The sequence below is a fragment of the Stegodyphus dumicola genome, chromosome 4 (assembly GCF_044657685.1).
Source record: "Stegodyphus dumicola isolate Sdum_Otavi_A_Nest chromosome 4, ASM4465768v1".
In the NCBI taxonomy this organism is placed as follows: domain Eukaryota; kingdom Metazoa; phylum Arthropoda; class Arachnida; order Araneae; family Eresidae; genus Stegodyphus; species Stegodyphus dumicola.
The window spans coordinates 169785829-169812250 of record NC_140771.1 but is presented as its reverse complement, the minus strand read 5'-3'; the positions used below and the strand labels follow the sequence as shown (position 1 = coordinate 169812250).

The window sequence follows — 26422 nt, the reverse complement described above, 5'->3', positions numbered from 1 at the left end:
AGAGCACAATCAGTAGTTACCACTTCAAACTACTAAAATAGTTAAACACAGAGCAATCCAAAGCGCATCTAAAAAGCGAAGCTCGCAGTGTGATCTCTCAGTACTCCGAAGTTACTCTGAATTGAGAACTGAAGCTCATCCCGGTCTTATATAGTTTCTCCCCGGCCGCCGAGAAACCTCTAGTACCTTCCATTTCTCGAAACTACTGGAAGGCATATATGGTTAAAGTTACATATAAGGGTTGGATATAATTACAGTAACATATAGGGAAGAATTACTGCTATTCAATTACACTACCAGTTAATTATAAAGGCACCGGAACAGCTTCATCTCTTCAGACTTTTTGTGTTACATTATAACTTCGCATAAAATTTCACTAAAATTATTTACAGATATACAAAATTAACATTATAAATCGGTAGCACTTCGGTATTAAGCGAAATATATGTCAAAGTGCATATTTATTTAAATACTGTATCTTATAAAAATGCTAAAGTATAGATATAATTAATTAAAGCTGTGACATACTATAGTAATGAAGCATCCGTCTATTTGTTGATAGTAATTAAGATTTTATCTAATCTGCGGTACTTCGTTTTGGAAAACGAAATAACCTAGTTCATAGAATGTTTAGTAATAGACTAGTTCGTCAACTTCAGTACATGAAATCAGGTATATTATTTTGAAATTTTAGGAATATTAAATTAAGGAACATAAGTTACTAATGTTCTGTTTTCCAGATCAATTACTTTCCTAAATAGGAATGTCTATCGGAAATCTGAACAGTCTTAAACTTTAATAATTATGCACAATTTTAAGATCAATTTGTCTTGAAAAACTTTTTCTGGTTTGGGAATTCGCTTTATTAATAAATACCTTTGTACTTTCCAGTGGAAGGAAAAAAATGATTTAACAATTGATTTTTTATTAACTTAATTTTAGCACTACACTTTGTTAGAAAGATTTTTCCGTTATCCTTCTTTCTTAAGCCAGATCTTGTCACTCTGCTACACGGAAAGATCTTTTTCTATTCTTACATTTTTTACGTCCTTAAAATTTGTTTTTCATAATATTTTCTTATTCAAAATTTCAGTTATTTGAAAGCTTTTTTTCCTTTTACAGTTAGTAAATTTTCAAAGAACCTTTTTTTTTTGGCCACTATAAAAAGTATTTTCATGTTTAAAACAGTTACAGTAATTTCATTATCATTCTGTTTTCCTTTCTGTTAGTTACCAAATCGCTCAAAATTTCCTTAAAAAATAATGTGCAAGTTATTTTTTGACCTGTTAATAAATTCAACATTAAGCCCTGAAGAACCCTATTTTCAAATTTCAAATATTGGAGACATTTTAATATTTCAGTTTAGCTTGTTAAATATAAGCCAGTTTAAAGGAATATTTTAATTTCTCGTTAAAAAATATGAATTTTATGTCAGAAGAGAAGGAATCAATGAATATCCCATTGCTGATATTTGTTCTTCCTTAAATCATTTTGTTCTTTTCATGAAAACAGTTCAGAAATTTGATCACTAGATTTAAACTGGTGAATTCAAACTTCGACCTTTCTTATCCTTCGAATATTTTATGTACGTAATCATAACAGAATTTTGATGAAAGTTTTCAGAGTCATTCATCAAAATCTGTTAATTTTGACATCGATTCTTGCCCAATCACATTCTTCCAAAAATGTTTAAAAGCGACATCTTTACGAATAAGTAATAATAATTTGCTATTTTTTGCCATATTACCCAATATATTACTTCTATGTATTTTTGTCGATTTTGCCAAATTGGCGTTAGCCGAGAAAAGCCTTTTGCGTCGAATTACTAAAAACGTTGAATCGCTTTTCAAATTGTTGCTACCAAATATTATCGCCGTATTTTATATGTAAAGAAATTAAATAATAAAGAATCTGCAGGAATGAATGCATGTTTCTCACATTGAGAAAAAATAACGGTTCCTAGAGCCATCAAATTTTGAATAATGTAATCTTCCACCAGAATATGGGCACTTTGAAGCCTGAATTTTGAATTTCGAATTTCTTTTATTATCTATTTCAAATTTTGTAAAACGTTAACGAATTTTTTATTAAAAAACTCAACAACGATTTCAAAGCCAGCAGTTGCAACACTGAACGGAATGAAACATTTTTATCTCCAGCCCAAGAGACTGTTTTTCAGAAATTCTAAACATATAGTGTTTTTAAATATTTTTAGCCCAAAAGGGAGTTATCCCAAATGCTTTCGAAACGTGCATGTGTGTGTAAATGAAAAAAAAAAAGACTCTTTGGGCGTAATATAAAATCTAAAAGCTTTCATATATTTTATGCTTTTTTATTATATTTTGATTCTTTTTTTAAAAAATTAAAAAATACATCTAATACAGTTTTAAATGGTACATTGTGTTGTTTTTCCACTATAGCTATTGGCTTCATCTCATATGCACCACGTGTCTACAAATCCGTGCCATAGTATTCGACCTCTTTTATCTTTTTATTTATTTGTTTAAACAGAGATTAAATTTGACATAAGTATGCAAAGTATTTTTATTCCTTGAAAAAAGCGATATCTTTCGAAATGTACTGAGAGCATTTCCTTATACTTAATACCAGTCTAAGATTAAATGTACCTAATTTTATTATATAATATTAAAATATAGTTGTGCAGCAGATGAATTAAAGTTGTCTAGAAGGGAAAGCCAGTTTTATCAGATAGTTTTTCCTTAGTTGGCTCTTTGTTACTAACTTGCAATTTTGAGTCAAAAGAATTCTTTTTCGGTGTATAATTAATGGATATATTTAACAAAAATATAAGATTGAAGTTCGTTATTTGCTTGATTCTTTTAAATGTACTGAAAATAATATTTTTTGAAACAATTTAAAACTGAAGTTCGCAATTTATGATTTACCTTTTTTTATGTATGAATTTAACTTTCAATGGCTTATTAAATTTTATTGTATGACGTGGTGCAGAAGAGATTTGGAGAATATTTTAAACTTAACTGAAAATTCTTAGCTTTATAATTTAATATGATTTACTTTTTCTAGCAGTTTTTTTTTGGGGGGGGACAGCCTTTTTTTACGAAATAAATCTAGAGAATGCGAGAATGCCCTGTTTAAATTTCCATGTTCTTTCATTTTTAAATTGTATTTCGAAATTTTAAAATTTTAATGCACGCTTTGTCTTTATTAAAATACTTTAAATTGAAGGCAATGTGATTCAGAGCAAAATATTTCTTTTTATCTTTCCAATCGAATTTCTTTCTTTCCATTATCTATTTTTTTAAGTGTGACTATCCTTTATACTTTCAAAAACGGGTAATAAGAAATAGTATGTGTTTAAATTCGAATCTTTTTCTTGCAGTGTGACCAATATTGGCCAAATCGTGGTACTGAGACGTATGGAGTCATGTATGTTTCATTTGCCGACATTCAAGAATTAGCATCGTATTGCATCAGGACATTCTATTTACAAAGAGTAAGTTATTTTTTGTCTGTTTCATTTTGCATTGTTAGAAAAATATGGCATGTACATGTTATTTTTAATCAGAAAAGATTAAGATAGCTTAGTGGTGTGGTTTTTCCTTCACAAGCAGGTAATTTGACGTCTAATCCTCTGTTATATTTAATTATATTTGTTTACTTGTAGGTGGGATTTCCAGAGAAAAGAGAAGTTCGACAGTTTCAGTTCACGGCTTGGCCAGACCATGGTGTTCCAGAGCATCCCACTGCATTCCTTATGTTTCTGCGAAGAGTACAATCAATGAACCCTATAGATGTTGGACCCATAATTGTTCACTGCAGGTATTCTGATCTTAATCTTATATTATGAAATACCTATCACAAATGATCATGAAACTATTCCATAATACATTGTGTATTTCCGACTATAAGCCGGTCTACGTGCGTGGCGAATTTTACTTTGATTAGCTTGTAAGGAATTTTCTCCTTCCTTATAGCGTGCCTTCGTAGTTTTATTGGAAGCACGTTCAGCTAGCACTGAAAAGTCCGGAATTCGAATCCCTACAATAGCATAGCTAATTTTCTCACGTTTCCTGCTTCGAATATCATAATAGCCTCTACAAGCCGTGATTACCATTCTAAAGCAATCACAAGATTTTTCTCCTAAATTGCGCCCTTGTTCTAAATAAAGCCTTAAGAAAATCAAATACAAATAAAGACTCAAGATCAGAAATGAAGACTTAAGAGTATAACTCAAGTCTTTATTTCTGAAGAGAAAATTTCCCGGGTTTTTTTTTTTTTTTTTTTTTTTTAGTAATAAATAAAAATTCTCTATTTTGCTGAGTAGTGTTAGGGACAGAACTGAAGATGATTTTATACATGAAGCTAATGAAATGATGTTAATACCAAAATGCAGAACGATGACTTGCCTCCAGTAGAAGAAGGCTTCTGAGCAGTGCTAGAAGTTCTGGTTTGGATATTAATATAAAAAATTTATTAGTGGATTGTTGATTGAACTAAATTCTAAGAACGAAAAATGTTATTTAACCTGATAGCATTACTAATCAAATCATTTGTATATCATTTTGAAATTGTGCAAACCGAAGCCCAAACTTAAGTAGTAAAACATTTGCTAAAAATTCTTGGCTTCTACACGAAAATCCATAATATTAATTTATTAAAAAAATACCCGAAAATCTATGGTATTATTTTCTTTTAAAAAAATATCTTGTGTATTTAAACCCTTCCTTCTTAACCTAAAAAAAATAGTAACTTAACACAATTTATTGGCAGATCTTTGAGCTCTGAGACAATCTTAATTTATTTGTAATTTATATTTCATTTACAAATATCATGCGCAAAGTAATGTAATCGTATGGCGCCGAGAATTCCAAAATGGTCCAAAGACTACTAAGTAAATAAATCATTTATCACTCTGTTTAATATATATTATCTGATACTGTAAAGCAAAGGCTATTCTTAATGTTATACTTTTATATTTTTCAGTGCTGGTGTTGGTAGAACAGGCTGCTTCATAGTCATTGATTCCATGTTGGAAAGACTCAAACATGAAACCACAGTTGACATCTATGGTCATGTTACTTGTCTTCGGGCACAAAGGAATTATATGGTCCAGACCGAGGACCAGTATGTATTCGTTCATGATGCAGTGCTGGAAGCTGTGATAGCAGGTGTAACTGAAGTACCTGCACGGAGTCTCTATACTCACATACAGCAATTACTGCAGGTTATACCTGGGGAAAACTGCACAGGGATGGAATTAGAATTCAAAGTAATTTCTATAACATTTGCTTCAAAAACTTATGTTTTCTTAATATAGTTCGTTTCATTTTAACATAATGTTTTATCTAAATGCTTGGAATTTTGAGTTAAAGGGTTCACAGAAGCTGTTCACAGAAGAGGCTTTATTCATTTAAATTTATTAATCTTCTAGAATCTCTTATTAATCTTCTAGAATTTTCATATAGTGGGTGAGGAGGATTAGATGAGATAAGATCTTACTTTTTAAACTGCTTCTATAGAAAAATTCCGTTTAGTGAAATGCTAATTATGCTTTAATTAGTTTAAAAATGAGAATTTCTGTATTTTTGTATATAAAATTAAAGATATGCTTGGTAAAAATTTTCATCAATAATTGAAAATGCACATTGCACATTGACAATAGAATTAAGTCTGTGTATATTGGCAATATAATTAAATTCAAGTATATTTAATGATTTATTTATGTTTATAATTTGATAAATTTACACACATTTAAAACATCGATTATACACAAGCAATTTATTGAAAATTTAGTTTAGAAAATTCATTAAAGATTTGAACTTTGCATCTGCTAAATATGAAAACGATATGTCTTATTAAGATCTTGTATAAGGATTCATCAGGATTTGTGTTTCAGTTACTTAGTTTTATTCTGAACTATGAATTAAAATTGTGTTTTACAGTGGAAAATTTTTAATCGCATGCATGCATGGGATTTGTGGATGTGCTTTTATTGAGTCTGATGAAATTTTCAATATTCTTATAATTTTTCAAAAGTTTTGACTAAGTTTATTTGTGTTTCAAATCCTCAAATCTTTGGTTAATTGCATGTAAAGATTTAAAAATGGTAAATATGATTTTAAGTGTGATTATTACGTTTATTATGTTTTTACATAAATTATTTATTAATTTTATGTTGCTATGGATGTTAAAAAGATCTTATTATTGTTCTCAAACAGCTAGATAAAATAGAAAATATTTTTATATGAAATGTTAAAATCTTTTATAGCACTTATTTAGATTGCAAACATAAAAATTAGATAATTAGTATGGAGTAGTCATTTATAAGGGACAATATTTAAATTAAATTTACAATTGAAATAAGAAAAGAAAAATTTTAATTTATTTAGGTTTCAGTAAAAACTCTTATTTATTTCAAAGAAGATATAGAATCACATCACCTTTGAAATTCATAAAAATACTATTTTTTTATTTATGGAAGAAATGCAATAAATGAAAATAAAATATAGGAAAAATAAGGGAATGATTAAGAAGGGATTAATACTTGAATTGTAATTTCTACTGATGTGAATGTAATTGCTTTATCTGATAAATTGGAAAATTTCTCACTTGATAAATTTTATCATACAGAACAGTGCTTTTTTTTATATAGTTTGTGAAGTTTTTTTTTAAAATTTTATTGTATGTTTGAAGTACATTTATTTATTAATCTTCAATTAATAACTGTATTTAAGGGTCGTAATTTTTATATTACTTAAATTCCTTTCAAAACAATTTGTTTGTCTTTCTAGAAACTCAGCATTATAAACAATAAAGCCATAAAATTTGTGAGTGCCAATCTACCTGTTAATAAGTTTAAAAACAGACTAATGAATATACTTCCATGTAAGTATTATCTATTTATATTTTCTATTTATATATTATTAGGAAGGAGGCAATGAATCAAATTTAATATTATTTAAAAATTCCATTGTTGTAATTATTTCTGTTTATTTTATGTTTATTTAAAAACGGGATTTTAGAAATGCAGGCATTTAATATCTTTAAATTCTGTAATGCAGAGTGATGAAATATCATATAATAATAATTTTTGATAATAAATAAGCCTATATATTTTCAGTTGATAGTGTTTTAATAAAATATAAATTAGAATCTATTATGGCATATTTTGGTATCATTTGTTTAAAAAATAAAAATATTATATTTAATCATATATAATTTGTATAATAATGCTATGAAAAGTCTGTAAAAGTTTCTTGTAATTTTCTTTAGATGAATCTACACGTGTGTGCCTGCAGCCAATTAGAGGAGTAGATGGTTCAGACTATATAAATGCCAATTATATTGATGTATGTATAATATAAAAGTTTGAATTTAACTATTTTAACGCAGATGTTGCAATAAAATGTATCTATTGTTTTTTATTATAACATTATAACGTATTAAATTTCCATTAATATTCAAAAAAATAATTTTTTATACTTTTGTTTATAATTCTTCAAAAAATTTCCAGGGATATCGGTATAAAAATGCTTATATAGCAACACAAGGCCCTCTGGCAGAGACAACAGAAGATTTCTGGAGAATGCTGTGGGAGCATAATTGTAATATTATAGTCATGTTAACCAAATTGAAAGAAATAGGAAGAGTAAGTTAAAACACTTTTATATAACTAAATATTTTAAGAAAATTTTAACATAATTTTTCGGTTTCTAGTTTTCGTAGATATCTAATTTGAAATTTGTATTTTATTGCATAGAACTGGAGTTATAATCAGAAATTCTCCTACCGAGTCTTTTATTGCTAAGGCCTGTTAGAAGAATTTCTGAAGAAATTGCCATCTGTGGTCGAGACGGCGATAATTGGCGATTTTTTGACAACTTGGTGACGTTTGAAAAGTTTTTGAGAAAAGTATTTGAAAGCGTAGAAGAGGTTTTCTCCAAAGTTTCCAGATGTATGTACATCTAGAAATTGTAAATTAGAGACTCTGAGCGGTTATGAATCCATTGGATGGAGATTTTTGTATGTTAACACAATTTGGTGATTACTGCTTTAGCTCTGTAAACGATTTTAATCTATGATATTCTCTGCATTTAAGTATAATTTTGCCTTCCTCTGTTTTTCTGCTGGAGCTGTTTGTAGCTGATTATCTTGCCTGTAAGAGCTGTTATTTTTTTCAATGAAGTAACAAGTCTTCTATTCATATATCTTAAGTTATTTAATGAGATCGTTAAGAACCTGTAGTATGGCATACAAACATTCCATTTTTTGTTACTTCGTTGTAGCATATGACGTCTACCATAATGTTTTTCCTGGTCATTTATTATTTTATAACTTCCCAGACCTATTTGGAGTCCAGCTACCTAACTGCTGTTCATTTCTTACTTGCCTAATGGTTATTTAACGGCTGAAATGCATTTCATATTTTACATTATGTATTAAACCAAGCCTTGATTGATAATTTAAATGGTAGTAAGATATATACGGAGTTTATTGGGAAATCTGTGAATAAGCGAGTCATTTCTGTGTGCAAAGAGAAACCAATCTGTTCAATGGGTTGTTGTCTCTTTTTATGTATTATATTGTACATACTTCTAAAACATTTTAATTGATATATAAGTGCTTTATTTTATGTTTCTTAAAACACTTTTCTTGTTTTGAGACAACAATATGAGAAACATCTCATTTTAGGAATTCTAAATTGGCAATGCTACTGTATTATGTAAACATCTATTTGAAAAAGAACACATGAGAAAACTCCTATGCATATATTTTGATCTAGCCTGAATAATATGTAATTCTATCTTTAAAAATCTTCCATTAAACATAGGTCAGAGACTTTGACACGGTTAAGGATTTTTTAGTTCTTTGCATGCTTGAAATGAGTTTTTTATTGAATTCTTTAACAGCAAATAAATTATCTACCGTATTCACTCTAAAATAAGACCTCCATTTTTACTATATTTTTTTTTTTTTTTTTTTTTTTTGTAAAATTCAATAGGGTCTTATAAACAAGTATTGATAAATGAAACTGCAAAATAAAAAGAAGAAATCTTATTATCATATTATATATAGAATAGTTATACTTTAAATACTAAATAAATCGTGTGTTTAATTATCGTAAGAGATTCTCTTTCACAGAATTACTGCAATTACAAATTACTTAAAAAATTACAAAAGAAAATACAAATTAAATTATTTAGAATTACAAAATAAATATTCACCTCCATTTTTATTTCTTAAAACTTATCCTAAACTGTATAGATGTTCTTATATTCAAGGTAATCTTTGATTATTATTATATCGTGATATAATAATACATAGCATTTAAATATATATTTATTTTTAGATATTAATTTTTTTATAATTTTTATGCATATAAATTAAATATAGAGTACAAGCATGACATATAAATTTATAAAGTTATTAATTTTTATAGGAAAAATGTCATCAATATTGGCCAAATGAAAGATCACAGCGTTATTTGTACTATGTTGTAGATCCCATTACAGAATATAATATGCCACAATACATCTTGAGAGAATTTAAGGTCACAGATGCCAGGGTAAGCATTTAATATTTTTTCCTTGTCATAATTTTACAGATAAAAATTAATTTATAAAGAAAATCTTGGAAGTTATTACAAAAACCAAGATATTATGTTTTAAAACAGACTGGATTTTATAAAATGTTATATCACCTTCAAAAGTTTTTTCTTTTAAATCATTTATACTTTTATTAAAGTCTTTTCCCCCCATTTCATTAGGATGGCCAGTCTAGGACAATTAGACAGTTTCATTTTACAGACTGGCCAGAACAAGGTGTACCTAAATCTGGAGAAGGTTTCATAGACTTCATTGGCCAAGTGCATAAGACAAAAGAACAGTTTGGTCAGGAAGGACCAATTACAGTACACTGCAGGTAAACAGAACATTATTACAATTTTAGATTGGTTATTTAAATGTTGCTGAAGTTATATATATATATATATATATATATATATATATATATTAAATTTAATGACTTTTATCTGAATTAGAAAAGTCAATGTGTATACAAATTTATTTTTCTTTTTTACTCTAATTTTCAAGATCTACCTATACAAATTTATTTTTCTTTTTTACTCTAATTTTCAAGATCTACCTATAGTGCGCATAAATGTACTGAAATTCAGCAAAAAGGACTAGTTTAATAATTCCACAGTTCATATCTAGAAGCTGAATTTGGAAAGAACACTCACATTAATTTATTTTAGATATAGAAACTTTCCTTTAAAGCACACATGATTGGTATTTAGTTTATGTGATTGGTATTTCAGTAATTTGGCAGAAATGTTTCATTTTCATTATGGCTTATTCATCATAACGAATTAGGAATAAGTACTTATCATTGAATCATGAATATTTACTGCACTGGAAATTAATTTTATTCATGCAGCTTCTATTTTATTTCTGTAAATAGAAATTAAAATTTTTTGAAATATAATGATAATTTACAAATTTTAAGGTATGCTGATACTTTTTAAAAAATATATTTGTACTAATTTTTTAATATATAACAAAACTAGATAGTGAGGAAAAAGTACAATGACAGATATTATTATGAATGAAAATTGGTACAGACTCATATCAAGGTGAATTTAAACTTTCATATTTTGAACAAAGTAATGAAATTGCATTTTCAGACAATGAACATAATACTCTGTACTCTATATTTAATTTATATGCATAAAAATTATAAAAAAATTAATATCTAAAAATAAATATATATTTAAATGCTATGTATTATTATATCACGATATAATAATAATCAAAGATTACCTTGAATATAAGAACATCTATACAGTTTAGGATAAGTTTTAAGAAATAAAAATGGAGGTGAATATTTATTTTGTAATTCTAAATAATTTAATTTGTATTTTCTTTTGTAATTTTTTAAGTAATTTGTAATTGCAGTAATTCTGTGAAAGAGAATCTCTTACGATAATTAAACAAAAAATTTATTTAGTATTTAAAGTATAACTATTCTATATATAATATGATAATAAGATTTCTTCTTTTCATTCTTTTCATTTATCAATACTTGTTTATAAGACCCTATTGAATTTTACAAAAAAAAAAAAAAAAAAAAAAAAAAAATAGTAAAAATGGAGGTCTTATTTTAGAGTGAATACGGTAGATAATTTATTTGCTGTTAAAGAATTCAAGCCCCTAACGGTTTCCCTACGGGAGGTCGGAGTGAACCCCCCCCGCCTACCCCTTCGCTCCTCTCTTCTCTCCTCTCCTCCGCCATTTTTGGCCCCCCTTCAGCCATCTTTGGTCTTCGGACCGGCTCTCTTCCCACGCTCATCCCAAGGCATTAGCGATTCCGCTGCTTTTCAGAGTAGCCACGACATAACCTTTCCCGGGGCCAGAGGCAAGTTCCTCTCACCCCATTTTCTTTCAACAGTCTCGATTTCACTCACGCAAAGCGCGCAGAAATTGCCTGCGATCTCTCGATCTTTCTTATCGCACAGGTCTTTGACCCTTCCTCAGCGAAATTGAAAGTCGAAGGAATTTCTCGTCCCTTGAGTGGACTCCTCATTCATTACTGGCTTTTAAACCCTTAACGGTTCTCACTCCTCACTTTAGCTATGCTCAATCTTAATTATTCAATTTTTTTTCTTAACGAAGTTGTGGAGGTTATTGCATTTACTTGCAAAGGTACTCCGGAAGCAAAACGCCTTGGGCCATAATATTCTTCAGCATACCTCATAATTCCAGCCCAAACTCTGATTAATGCAAACCCTGCTCCGGTCAAATATCGCCACAAAATTAAAACTATTACTATTTGCTATAATAATTATGAGTACAAAAACTAAATTTAAATTTTAAAATATGTAGACTGAAAGCTGTTTCTTTCATTTATTATCTTTAAATTATTTAAATTTTAAAAAAATGATAAACTTATTTTAGCTTCTGGAAATTCAAGCTGGTTTTTGACTGTTCATAACTAAAACTAAACTGCTAAGCTAAATCTAAAACTGCTTTCTTTCAAGAATTAAAAAAAAAAAAAAATCTGAAAGCTTTCAGATATTTTTTTTAAATTCTTGAAAGAAAGCAGTTTTAGATTTAGCTTAGCAGTTTTTCAGATTTTATATTATGCTCAAAAAGGCTTTTTTTTTTAACGTTTTTGTGTTACCTTCATTTATTAAATATCATGTTTTTCGTATTTAAATCATAAAATTCAATTTAACAACATCACAAAATATTTAAAAAGAGCATATCTTTAGAATTTCTGATACACAGTCTTATGCTGTGGAGATAAATCCCCCCCAGTACAGTGTTGCCATTGCTCGCTTTGAAATAGTTGAGTTTGTTAATCAAAATTTTTTTTCAAAAAAAAGTTTTACAAGGTGTGAAATAAATAATTAAACAAATTCCATTTTTGGGCTTACAGATGCCAATACTCGAATGGACGTTATTCAAAATTTAATGTCTCTAGCTACCATTGTTTTGCACAGTGCAAGAAACATACATACATTCATGCAGATTCTTCATGATTTAATTTCTTTAAATATAATGCAGGGTTCTAATATTTTCTGGCAACAATTCGAAAAGTGAAAGCCGTTAAGAGTAGACAATTCAAATGCCAAAACGAAATTAATAAACCTTCTGGGCAAATTTCCCTTTTGGGCTAAAAATCTATGAACAAAATAAATAACAGCATAGTGTTGAATATAACATCCTTTAAAAGTACTATACTTGATATCTATCTACATTGAGCTGTATGGTTAGTTTATTTTTTTTACTTGATATCTATCTACATTGAGTTGTATAAATGAGCTAATTTTTTAAGCTAATTGTGCATTTGAAAACTATGTATAACTTATAGCTGTTTATATTTTTGCTGAACTAATTACAGATTTAAAAATAAGAACAGGAATTATTTTAAACCTACTCAAAATTAAAAGAATTGTTATGCAGTAATACAAAAAATTTCAGTTAATTTTCAAATAATTTTATTTTGAAAACTTTTAATTTTAACGATGAAATTTCTCACAGCTATTTTCCTCTGATTATTTATTTTAGTTATAAAAATAGCTTGCACCATATATTTATAAATGTTATTCATTTTTTAATTAAGTATCCAATTTCAGCATCATACGATTAAATTTAAAATTTTTATATTCAAGGATGAGATAAAAATGTATTTATTAATATAAATTAATATCAATATGTGCATAGAATTTATATTGTGCTTGCATCATGGATTTTTTTTAATATGAAATTATTTTTAAATGCTTACAGTGCTGGTGTAGGAAGAACTGGTGTTTTCATTACTCTGAGTATAGTGCTAGAACGAATGCAATTTGAAGGTGTTGTCGATATTTTTCAGTCTATTCGTATTCTTCGCACACAGAGGCCAGGAATGGTTCAAACAGAAGTAAGATATATGCCTTTACGTACGAAACATGTCTGCAAATTTTTTAGCTGAATTCTTGAAATTTATGTAGAGTAAAATGGTGCAAACAGAAGTAAGATGCACATTTTGACATATGAAATGCGTCTGCAAATTTTTTAACTTAATTTTTCATGTATGTTTATAATTAAAATAGTTCCGTAGTTTTTATCTATCTGTATTAAATGCAAAGAGCCTACGAGTGTTAATTATTGAAATTATACAGATGAAAAAGAACACTGTCGAAGTTTCTTTTAAAAACTGATAACTTTCATCTTATTTTTAATAGCACAGTTTCTATCAAATCAGTAATCTACCTCGGTTTCCTTGAAATCATATCAGAAACTATGGTTAATTTTTCAGCAAAAATGCAATATTTTAGATCCTCTAGGTTGTCACGTTAATTACACTCAGTCCTTCATATACTTCCGAAAGAACGAATCAAACAGAAGAAAATCTACCATTCTACTGCTCACAAAAAAACTTTCCAGACAACTTTTCAAACCCACGAACCTCCAGACAGCTTTTCAAAACGATATATACTTCCAGATTAACCCTTTTGAAAGACTGCAGGTTTTGAAAAAAGTGGATGAAATTTGTGAAATTTCCAGAATATCTGAACCACATAAACCTTTCATAATATAAGTTTCACATACCTAAAACTTTCATAATACATAATACATTCAATTTTTATAACTTGACAGCTTTAGTATAGACACCTTATAGTGTAATTATTATAAACGTCATCAGTAGAGTTAAATGATCCACTTTGGAACTGATTCAAAGAACCTGTTCACTTTATTGAGTGAATTTACTCCAATTCCAGGAAACGAAGGTATAGTTCTTTTACAGCTCACAGACAGTTGTAGTTGTAAGCGTGTCAGAAAATGTGATCTGCTTTATTAGTTCATAAACTGATTCACTTTACTAAGCGAGCTTGCGCCTGATTGGCGAAAAAAAAGAAAGGAAATCTTGTTAGAAGTGACGATTTTCATTTTAGGGAAGAAAGGAATGTTTATCCTTCAATGTTAAAAAAGTAAGTTTAATTCTTATCATTTCTCAACTTCTTGAAAAATTCTTATTCTGGAATTTTATTGTTAGCTCTGTGTAGAATTAGTACACAGAGGTTGTAGGGAATCTCAAACTTACAGTCGAAAGAAATCAATTCAGGTACTTAGCGTTTGATTCAGTTCTTCCGATTCTTTTCAATCTTCGCTTTGCCTCGCTAATTGGTCCCGATCTGACTGCTCGTTAAGTTCTTTCCGCTCATGGCTGTATGCTTTCTCCTGCTTTTTCATCAAAGTCATTGTTAGTGAGCGATGAGTCATGAAAAAGAATCGACTCATTTGCGAACCGTTCTGATCTGAACCCATAGAAGAACAGTTTTGTCCATATTTATAACTCAACCATTGGAATAATAGACAAACTAGCAAAAATTAACCATAGAGTTACAGGTATCAAGTTAGCAACTGTAATAATATCAGAATTACCACTGACATTATTCTTTTAAAGAACTGGAACCTGAAAAAGTTTGCATTCAGTCACATTAAAATACTTTATTTATGATAAAAAACCACTTCAAATGGGTTTGCCCTGCACCTTATGTGCTTTCATAAAGAAAGACCTTTTTCTGTTTATGTTTATTACATGAAATCAAACATGGTGCTATTTTTTTCTTCATAATTAAAATGTATTAGCAAGGATTAGAGGCATCCTTGTCAACATCATTGTAGAAGAGCCTATTCACGAGAATAAAGAAAGATTATTCTTATTTTCTCTTGACTAATTTGTTTCTAACTAAAACATGAAAATTAAAAGCTTTATGGAAAATAAAATTATAATGTTTCATATATTTCATGAAATACTTAAATTTTTCATATATTATATGAAAATGTTTTCAGTGAAACTTAAATAAAATGCAGTAATGGAGAATTAAAGTCTTCTGGCCTCTAGTAACTGGTGTTTACTTGCTTAATTGAAAATTATGATGAAAAAGGAAACAGTATTTTAGTAGTATATTGTAGAGACAGTGTTATGAATTCTGTTATGCATTTCTGCAAAGGATGTATAGTGAAAATTCCTTGATGATTTAGACGCGAGTTTTATTTCATTTGAAGCATTGTTGTAGAATGTGAATCTGATAACCATACTTTTAAATGCATTAGACAACAGATTACTCATTTTGACTAGAATTAGAATGCTTATTCATAAATACAGTTAATTTAATGATTTTTTAATTAAATGATAATTAATGATTTTTAATTAAATGACTTTTTTAATTCTAAACCGACGATTGCTAACTATTGAAGAATTAATATACTACTGCATAGCAGATGATAAGAGATCATGTTCGTTTACATGAATGCATATGTACTCTGCATTTTCTTTTATTTGCTTTGCTTTTTCATCTGAAAACAATGGAACGAACATCTACATCTCTCTAATACATGCAGTCTTTTTTTCACGAACGGTAAATTTGCATATATAAATCTAAATTTAGTATTAAATATTTTAAAAATGCCAGTAGGCATTATATTTTTGTACGTATAAGATTTCCCATGTTCAAATAGATATATAGCCTTCGTATAAAGGAAGTTGAAGATTATTTATAAGAATAAAGATTTAAAATGCGTTATTAAACAGTTGTTAATTCCTGACCTTACTACTGAACAAAAAATGGATAGCAAGTACAATCCAATATATGTATGTTGTGTACATTTTTAATCATATTTGAAAGCGTAATGAGTTACAAATATTTCTTTCATGTGCTAACGCAGAATTTGTCATTGTGATTTTAGGCATTTATAAGTACAACATGCATTCAAACAAACTCAAGTAATATGATTTTTTATTTCAGGACCAATACCAGTTCTGTTACCGAGCAGCTCTTGAATACTTGGGCTCCTTTGATCATTATACCAACTGAGCAGACACTGCCAAGGAACTGACACTGCCCCTTCCTCAACTTCCAGTGAACACAGGGTAGTTAAGATCATTCACAGAAGAGGAACAATGTCTGTGAAATCTGATCTCCCGATATCAATGTTCGGCGAGAATTTCTCGTTTAATATATCAGTGGGTCTATTATTTGCACAATCAACTATTTTTCTCATGATCGAGCCCATTTGATTCTCCGGGCTGCTTCAGTTCCCTCCAGAGAAGTGTGATGCCATGTACAGGCCTTGTAAAGTTCCTTTCATCTAATACTTGAAGCACGTGTCTCTTAAAACTTTGTGAACTTGACTTTTTGAAGTGGAAATACATCCATTATCAATGTGACTTAAGTGCTATTGTTTTAAACAAAAAACAACTCTGTATAATCAATTTAGTGGTGCTCTATACATACTTTTCTGGGACGTGTTGTTGTCCCATTGAACTCTATGTATGGTTGGTGATAATATATATTGTTGTTCAGATTATGTTCGTTGATGGAGATATAATGTGCATTTGACGTGTTGGCACGTGAGAATGTTTCAGCTAATTTTTATTGATGTTTTTCAAAACACAGAGTGATTTTAAACTAGAGAACATTCTAATTAAAAACTTTGCCATGTTTCTTACTTGTTTTATATTTTATTCCATTTTCATTTTTCCTTTCATTCATCATTACATTTCAATGGAAAGAACAAATGTAATATTGGGTATAAATAACTGGGGCATTATATGCTATTTAATTGAAAGAGCTTATTTAACCTGCAATTTATCTGGCCCAGAAATTACATTCAATATCGCTGTTTATTTAATATTTTATATCAAAAGACAGAAAAGGAGAAAATTTTATATTTTCTATGAAAACATGAAGTTAAAAATTATGATATTTATATGCTACTTTGAAATGTTCTTGAATTGATTTTTTTGAAATTTTCAGTTTTATTGAAGAATTTAAATCTTTTCATTTTCAAATCTTACATAATCTTCGATACAGTTTTTTTCTAAAGGATGTTAATAAAAATTCCAGAGAAATAATAAAAACTGTGTCAGTTGATTTTGTATTACATCTTTTTGTATGAAAAATTTTCCAGTAATACCATACATCACTTTCTAGTTCAATGACTAACATTTTGTGCATAACCATTGTGCTTAACAAAATTATTTATAACATATTGTACCTGTAAATTAACAATAACATTACGTACATAATGTAAAAGAGAATTTAGAAACTCATATTTCCATTTCAATAGTCTGTAGAAGATTAATAACCAAACAAATGATAAAAATAAAATTTAATGTGATGTCCAAATAAAACAATACATGATAAATTATTGAGCCAAGAAACTATAGTCAAAAATACAGTGTCTAAAAACTAGAATGAAGTGAAGAAATTAACATAAAAATGCAGCAAAAGAGCAAAACTGACTGAAAGACCAATCAAGAGATCAGTGAAGAGGTTGGCTAAGGTAAATCATGTGCATATATGTAGTGTAACTGTAATATAACACCTGTAATGTAATTCTATGAAAATAAAGCAGAAAAGAGGTGCATGCTCCATATTTGAGTGGAAGCTGCTGCACATTACACATCAGTTTAGTTGCTGTTACAATGTGATATGTCAAACAAACCAGTCCTAATGATCTTGATGATTTTAAGGCCGAACTACTGCGAAACTGGAAGATAAAAATCTGACTACTGAGAAATTTGGATCCCACACAGTATCCCGCGAGGTAAGAGGGACCTTTCGAACGGCAGAGATAGTTGTCCGAAAGTTAGGTGATATTCATCCACAAGCAACGATGACACTATAGGATTAGTATTTTGTCCTGCAAGAAAGTCAAGATACAGCGAGTATAATCATAAGATGCAGAGCATCAAATTTTACTTTATCTAGGAAACTTTACATAGGTGATTGTACGATATGTGTCATAGATACCTACTACCTGAGATGGCAATTTCTGTGATCCCTGTGCACAGGGTCTGGGAAACTGGTGGGGTCGAGTGCTCTTTGTGGAATGTCGGATGATTTAATCTTAGTATCGATTTTGACTGAATCTGGCTGGAGAAAAAGGGAAACATCAAATTATTCTTCCAGCATCGTTAGAAAACCCAAGTTGGGAACATTTTTTCTGAGGTGATGTGGGTTCTGAGTTCCTCTTCATGAACAACATGCTCATTATACAATGACTGTCACTGAATTAGTAGAAAGTGCATGCAGCATATTTGCAGCATGGTTTGGCTCACAAATGTAAGCCCAATCAAAATAGTGTGAGGTGTTCTTGAAAGACATTTGGTAATCACGTCAGTAGCTGCCAGCAGCGTTTCCACAGCTGCGATCGATTCTCTACGAAGAATGGTCAACGGTACTTTAAGACGTTGACAGATGTATCGTAGTCAGGACCACAGGAATGTACACAGATGCATCATGGTCAGGACCACAGGAACATACACAGATGCAGCGTAGTCAGGGGAATCAAACATAAAACAGATGCCGTAAGGGATAGTCAGGAGTGACCATATTCCCTACAGAAGATGGACCATTTCTTGCCTGGACGTTTTTGTCTCCTATATTGTTTTTCTGGAAACCACTTCCAAATACAAGTCTTTTACATCTTTTGGAGTTCCCTTCTTGATCAGCATTATTCATTTTTCCTGCATTCTTATACCTTGACGATGTTATGGTATGTTTTGTATGGCTTTTGTTACATGACATTACATGTGAAAAACCTGTCCCGTTCATAATTTTAAAAACCGGTATATGTGCGTAAATAGAATTCCTTTATCGAACTAACTTGAGGTGGGACAGTTTTGAATAACACTTTATTCGAATAAGCTATGGTCAGGCTGATTTTTATAAATATATAGAACTAATTCATTTTTGTGCATCATTTTCTCTAATAATACTACTTTTTAAATAAATTTTGCAACAAATTATTTAATTTTTTAATATTTTGTTTATTTAAATCACGTAAAAAAAATCGCATGCAACTGTAACTACGAATCGTTAAATTTTTAATTTTCTGCAATTATTACCTTCAAATAATTAACTTCAATAAACTGTAACATCTTATTCATAAAGAAATACTAAAGAAAACCGTAATTTAATTTTTTTCAAATAAATAAATATTTATATATTTAGTAAAAATAAATATCTGTACATTTAAAATGCGCATAATGAAATCAGATTCAGCTTAAAGGCATGAGTATTTTATAGAAATAAGCAACAATTTAAAAATAGCTCAAAAGGTTTCGCAAATAATTGCATAAGTTACCACCTTCAGAAATTATTTTCAAGAACACAGTGAAAATATCTGTAGGCCCATTGGCAAATTAAGATTCAAAATTTCCCAAAATGACAAAAAATGCTTATGAAGTATTGAAGAATTTTATTATATGCTACGGCTATAGCCTGAAATGTGACCATTTTTTAAATTTGGCTTAAGTTTGTTTCCAGTCTCATATGCTGTATGAAGTTATTAGCAAGTCTGAGGATAAATCTTGCATATGAATCTATCGGTCCTGCAGCCGCAGTACATTCAGCTACACAAATTACGTAGATGTGTACAAAAATTAGGTATTAAATGAAACCTCTGTAGAAGCCATACGATTTCGGTAAAATTCTTAATATCTATGTTATGCAAAAGTACCCAAAAAATATTCTTGAAATGTATAATAATATATTGTAAACAGATAAGGATTTTAAAAAACTCTTTAGACAAAAGTTTGTAATTAGAAGTAAATACGCATTAAAAAAGTTCAAATAATGTAAAATCAACTATCGTAATAACGTAAAAATTATTAGAAATCGCAAGGAGCTACGATTTTACAATGCATCATAATTTTAAAAAAAGGAATACAATTATGACTGTAAAAGAGGCTCACCTGCCATGATACTCGTAATGCAGAGAAACCGCTTAACAAACAAAGCAAAACTCAAAAACAGGCAATAAAGAGAGATTTCAAAACAAAAAAAAGGCTAAAAATTAAGAAGGGGAAGCTTATTAAGATTTTTAATTAAGTCAGATGCCAAACCAGAAGAAATCAAAATAAGAAAAGTTTCATTTAAAAAATGGAAAAAATAAATAAATAAATAAAACTTATAACGGAATTTTACAAAAAAAAGAACTAAATAACAGGATCATGACAATGAGAGGTAAAATTAAAAATGAAAACTTCCATATTATTACGCATTAAAAAAATAAATAAGGTATAGTTAATTTTTTAACAATATATAGTTATAATATGTATTCTGAAGTAAAGCTCCACAGTTTAGATTGCACTAAATTAGTAAGCGTCTCTAAAAGTCTTGCGCTGGGAGTGAACTAGATCTGTATTAATAAATCCAGATGGTGAAGAAAATGGCTATCATAGGAGAACAGAAAATTTCAAAAACAATAGCTTCTAAAACTACTTTAAAAGTAGGGATACTTAAAAAAAAAGAAAAGAAGAAATAAACTATTGCAAAAGATTTTAAGGTATCTTTCTTTAAATAAGGCCTCAGGTCTTATTTTGTCATAGTTGTCCTCAAGTGCTACATCCAGCAATTTTTAATCAAAGCAAACGTGCCAGATGGAATTTTCATAATTTTCCTACTTAAAATCTAAAGCAAATTAGCAGTACCTGTAAGGCTTAAATTGGGGAAAAGAGAACGATAAATATTATTATTTGTAAAAAAGAAACAGGCATTTACGGTCTCATTAAATGTCGTTTCGCAGTTGTTTTTTTTTTTTTTTAACTGAATTTTTTTTTAAGTTCTTACGTGTTGCACGCCATGTTTTAATTTTATTTTATAAGTGATTAATGCTAGTCAATTTTTCAATTAAATATTTGATTACTATAGAATTGATTTTCAGTTTATTATACACTGTTGGCCATTAAAATTGCAACACCAGGAAGGAATAATTTGACGTCAAAATCACACGAAATGAAGATGTTGGGATATGCAAATGATTAGTATGTCAGCGCATTTAGATGACGCGAGAGGGAGAAACGACATCTGAAGCACTGCATAAAAGAAAAGTTGTGTAGTGGGATTTCTCATTCGCAAAGCATATTGTAAGGTCGGAGGTTTCCTCAGAATATCGTATTATGCCTCGAATAAGAAGAGGAAATTCTTACTAACAAGTTTCGAAATTCGATAGAGGCAAGATCGTTGCCTATCGAAAGTGTAGATTACCGTTCCAGGATATCGCCCGTCGCACTGGTCGACATCCAACCACTGTGAATATGGAATCAATGGGTTGCCGAGAGTCATACTGAACAGCATGCAGAATCTCAACGCCCTCCCATGACTAAGGCCCGACAGGACCAGCCCTGCAAAATCGTACAATCACATCACGGATCATTAGTCAGGAAATCGGCATGTTTGCAGCACGTCCAGTATCCGCTCGGTAGGGTGCGTCAACGTTTGAAGCAGCGTAGACTATCAGCATGGCGACCATTACTTCGGCTTCCCTTCACGATGCAGCATAAAGAGAGATGGCGACACTGGTGCGCCGAATGACAAAAGCTGGATACAGGAGTGGCACAATGTCGTGTTTTCAGCTAAGTCCCGATTCTGCGTGCAGTATTCTGATGGACGCATACGTTTCTGCAGGCTCCGAGGAGACCACACGTCGTCTGCTTGCTTTCGATATCGGCATATGGGCCCTGCACCTGGTGTGATGGTTTGGGCAGCCATTGGGTATACGACATGCACATTTCTAATTCGGATCGACAGTAATTTGAACGCAGATCGGTACATTTCTGACGTGTTACGTCTAGTGGTTGTGCCCTATCTTCGAGGCCTGCCAAATGCCATCTTCCAACACGATAATGCAAGACCTCGTGTTCTGACCTTCCTCGATACACAAGGTATTTAATTGCTGCCCTGGCCTGCACGGTCTCCAGATCTGTCACTTATTGAATACATTTGGTCATGGGTTGCTCAGAGACTGGCCCTCCACCCCTCTCCAACTAATACGGCTGATAAAGTGTGGCATAGACTTAAAGCAGCTTGGAATGAGTTGCCCGTTTCTGTCATCCAAGCCCAGTTCGACTCCATGCCTAACCAGGTAAGGGCCGTTTTAGCTGCTAGGGGTGGCAGCTGTTTCTACTAATTTCGCCCCCCCTGTAAACCCCCAAACTGCTTACAAATTTAATCATTTTACCTTATGCCATACTGTTTACGTACAATAAATATATTTTTTGTATTTTCTTTCCTTCATGGTGCAGTTTTAATAGCAAGCAGTGTACTTGTTTTTACATTAATGTTTGTTTGTATGAAATAATATAAATTATCATTTAATCCTGATTTTTAATATTACCTAGTGCTAGTTTTTGAGCAATTAGAATTACTAATTCAGAAGTCAAATAACAAGGTTTTGCAGCTGAAGATGATGGTTCGGTAAAACCATCGAAACTAGTCCTGTGAAAATTTTGTAGGTATAACGCTGATTTTTGTTGTTTGACTTCTGAATTAGTATTTATTCGGCGTGTTATTGTGTCTTAATTAGAATTAGATTAGTGAATGTTTTACTTTTTGGACCGTCATGTTACCTTGATGTCCCATGTAAAGTAACATGGTCAGAAGGTTTGAATATCGCTGGTTTAAAGGAATAGGCGATTTATGTCAGAGTACAAAAGTCACTTTAATGGGAGGGGACAACGCGGCTGGGGTGAAAGTTCTAGAATTCTTAACAAGAAATGTTAATAGTGTGTATGAATAATCACAAATTTCAACGAAATAGTTTATAAGCAACTACTATACAAACATCACTTTTCTCAATGTTAATGGAGACATCGACAAAAACTGAAATTCAAAACTAATTTAGTAACTATAACACATATAATGTGTTTAAATGAAAAACATTTAAATTTATCTGATAAATTTTGACATTAACTAAAAGGTAGTACAGTGCTCATAATAAAGTTGGAGGCTCAGCCATTCTGCTCAAAAAGCAAATAAAATACTCTCAATAAGCCTCAATAATCTTACTAGCAGAATAGAAGCTGCAGCAGTTTTTGTCTACAGCTAAACGGTAATACTGATCCGAGAATTAAAAACCCGAATGGCAACCTCCTCTACAACTGTACAAACGCTTGTGAGTTACTAGTCTACTCCTCGAACATCCTCACGCGCTATCTTGATAATTCTGCAGATATTCTGGATATTGTGGTATCAAAAGATTTTTACTATATTGCACATTTAATTCTACATACCACTTGAACTTACTTCAGATCACCTGCTTGTCAGTTTTACTCTATATAGATACAACCGACTGATCCGGATCCAGACTAATTATACTGCTATCATCTGAAATAAATTTACTGAATTATTTAGAAATAAACTTTTTACCTTCTACGTCAACACAAACGAAAATATTGATGCTAATATTAACCAACTTGCCAGAGACTATTCTATAAAATGGTATAATGGGTTGCCCAAGCATTTTTACTAAATTAATTCATTAAGTTACATAAAAAACAGTTCATTCAGGATTCGAATTGGCTCCACCTTTCTTATACGAAATTAGTAAATGTTGGAATACCGCAGTCTACCATGGCTCTATTTTTAGAGCCATTATTTTTCAATCATCAATGATCTATCTAATCAATAGTCTCAAACTCAAATTGCATGCGGGCTGAATGCATAATTTAAAAGTAGCTGATGGGCCAGAATATATTGTTACCTTATTTTTCTGACACCAGTTGTTACTTTATTTTCTTCCTTCATGTTCGTACGGGGTTCGTGTGGATTTGCAGTGAATAACGACGACACTTGATGATAAAGTATCGAAACAGACTTTATTTAGCCAATATTAATCAGGACAGCTCCAAAGTCACTTTTCACAGTCATCGGAGATCTACTATACACACGCTGACACAATCAGCGACACAGCCTTCACACTATCAGGCAATAACGGTGGAGACAGCTTCACTGCAAAGCACCAGAGTACAGCTCCCGACTCTGCTCGGTCGTTCTCGAAACTCCACGTACTCTCCAGTCTATCCACGCCACAACTCGTGATGCACTCGACGACACACAGGGCACAGCTCCCGCTTCTTCGGTTCAGTCGTTCCCGGAGCTCAACACACTCTCTCGACGATGCACTAACCGCGATGCACCAAGAGATTCCTTCGGTACACTCGACGATCTACTCGGCCCTCGCTGCCCGGCTATCAACTCGATCGACTCCGCAGGGATTGACTCGCTAGACGAGACACCAATTGGATACTAACTAACTCTCGCGTACCAGCAGGGTTTATATAGCTTTTGGCTGGTGTTCGAGAACATTCTGGGCTAAACTGGTAAGAATTTGTTCCAGAATGTTCTACATCCATCCATGGCATATCGCCAATTTTGTCGCCAAATGGATGATTTCTTGCCAAATGTGGCAATCCTGACTTATCTTGCCATTTTATGGTAACCCTAAAACTGCTTTGTGGGGAAGCTATCTCACCGCGCCTGTACATTTCGTAACACTCCCCCTCCCAAGGACTGCACATCCCGGGCAGTACAACCCTTGGTCAGAAGCTAAATTTGATACTACAATCAAATCGCTTTAAAACAAACAGATAACATAACTAAACAAATATTTACAATATGCACAAGTTACATACACAAATTAAACACATCACAATTTTAAATTATACAAATTAAAGTTAAGAATGAATTTCAGTATTGGGCTTTTCATTAAGTAATACCCGGGTCAAATACTTTTCCACTGCAGGTCTCAGATGCATTTCTGTTTTGCATATCACAATCTGAAGAGATAGTCCTCTCAGACTTGTCATCCACAGGAAGATGTGAAAGAGTTTGTTCACTACTCTGTAGTTCATTCGCACCATGCATACAGTTCATCTTGGTATTTTTAGCAGCTGGTACATACTCGTTTTCCCCCGTTCCCTGGGAACCAGCTTCAAATTCTGTATCAGAGTCATGAACGGAATCCGATTCTTTACGAAAGAAGCATCCTCCTTTAGAATCAAGTCCTTATCTGCAAAATCTGCACTATGAGATGCACACATAGTTTGCAAAGTGGGTGAATTTTCTTGCCATACTGGAGCGCACTGCTTAAGCTGTACATCAGCTTCTCCCATCTCTGCATCACATGCACTTTCATATGATTCAAACACTTGCTGCTTGCAACTTCGTCATTTCACTATCACTTTCGACGATCTTGACAGTCGCGTTTCAATTTGTTCTAAATCTACTTCAGGCACATGAGATTCAAAATCTTCTTTCCCGTCTTTTATTTCTTCATGTTTTTGTTCTTTCCTTTAATCCCGTTAAATGTTTCCTCCATCATTTCTTGATCTGTCTCAGGCAGTTCATTAGCTACTTCTTTCATTTCTTCATCCTTTGATTCTTCAGACGCCAATTCTGTCATTTCCACATTTTCTTTTATGGCTCCAGTTTCTTCTGCAAGCTCCACTTTCATCTGTGGGAGTTGTTTTCGCACCTTTTCTTGGCCGACATTTATTTCTTCTCGTCCGGCGTTCTTCTCTTCCAGTGTGGCTTTGATCTCAGCTCTCATCTCTTCATATCCGGCTTTTATCTCAGCTAAAAGGTCCACCAAAGTCTGCTTCCTCCGCCATGGCTTTCTTCTGCAAGCTGATCATTGGTATCCACTCGCAAATCCCACTTCTGACACCAGTTGTTACGTAATTTTCTTCCTTCATGTTCGTACGGGGTTCGTGTGGATTTGCAGTGAATAACGACGACACTTGATGATGAAGTATCGAAACACACCTTATTTAGCCAATATTAATCAGGACAGCTCCAAAGTCACTTTTTACAGTCATCGAAGATCTGCTATACACATGCTGACACAATCAGAGACACAGCCTTCACACTGTCAGGCAATAACAGTGGAGACAGCTTCACTGCAAAGCACCAGAGCACAGCTCCCGACTCTTCGGTTCAGTCATTCCCGGAGCTCAACACTCTCTCTCGACGATGCACTAACTGCGATACACTAAGAGACTCCTTCGGTGCACTCGACGACCCACTGGGCCCACGCTGTCTGGCTGTCAACTCGATCAACTCCGCATGGACTGGCTAAATCGAGACACTATCTATCTCGCA

General features: G+C 31.5%; 1 protein-coding gene across 9 annotated transcripts in view; it reads left to right on the top strand.

The window, feature by feature from the left end:
• Positions 1–16978, top strand: part of LOC118188251 (tyrosine-protein phosphatase Lar-like) — a 1537039-nt gene extending 1520061 nt beyond the window's left edge. For all 9 annotated transcript variants that reach the window (XM_085815767.1, XM_085815772.1, XM_085815774.1 and 6 more), the window contains 10 exons: positions 3362–3475; positions 3647–3801; positions 4966–5251; positions 6774–6867; positions 7255–7331; positions 7496–7630; positions 9422–9547; positions 9749–9903; positions 13272–13407; positions 16280–16978. In XM_085815767.1, coding sequence (XP_085671893.1) covers positions 3362–3475; positions 3647–3801; positions 4966–5251; positions 6774–6867; positions 7255–7331; positions 7496–7630; positions 9422–9547; positions 9749–9903; positions 13272–13407; positions 16280–16348 — 1347 coding nt within the window. In that variant the 3' untranslated portion in view covers positions 16349–16978. The remainder of the gene's footprint in view (positions 1–3361; positions 3476–3646; positions 3802–4965; positions 5252–6773; positions 6868–7254; positions 7332–7495; positions 7631–9421; positions 9548–9748; positions 9904–13271; positions 13408–16279) is intronic.
• The last annotated feature ends 9444 nt before the right edge of the window (positions 16979–26422 follow it).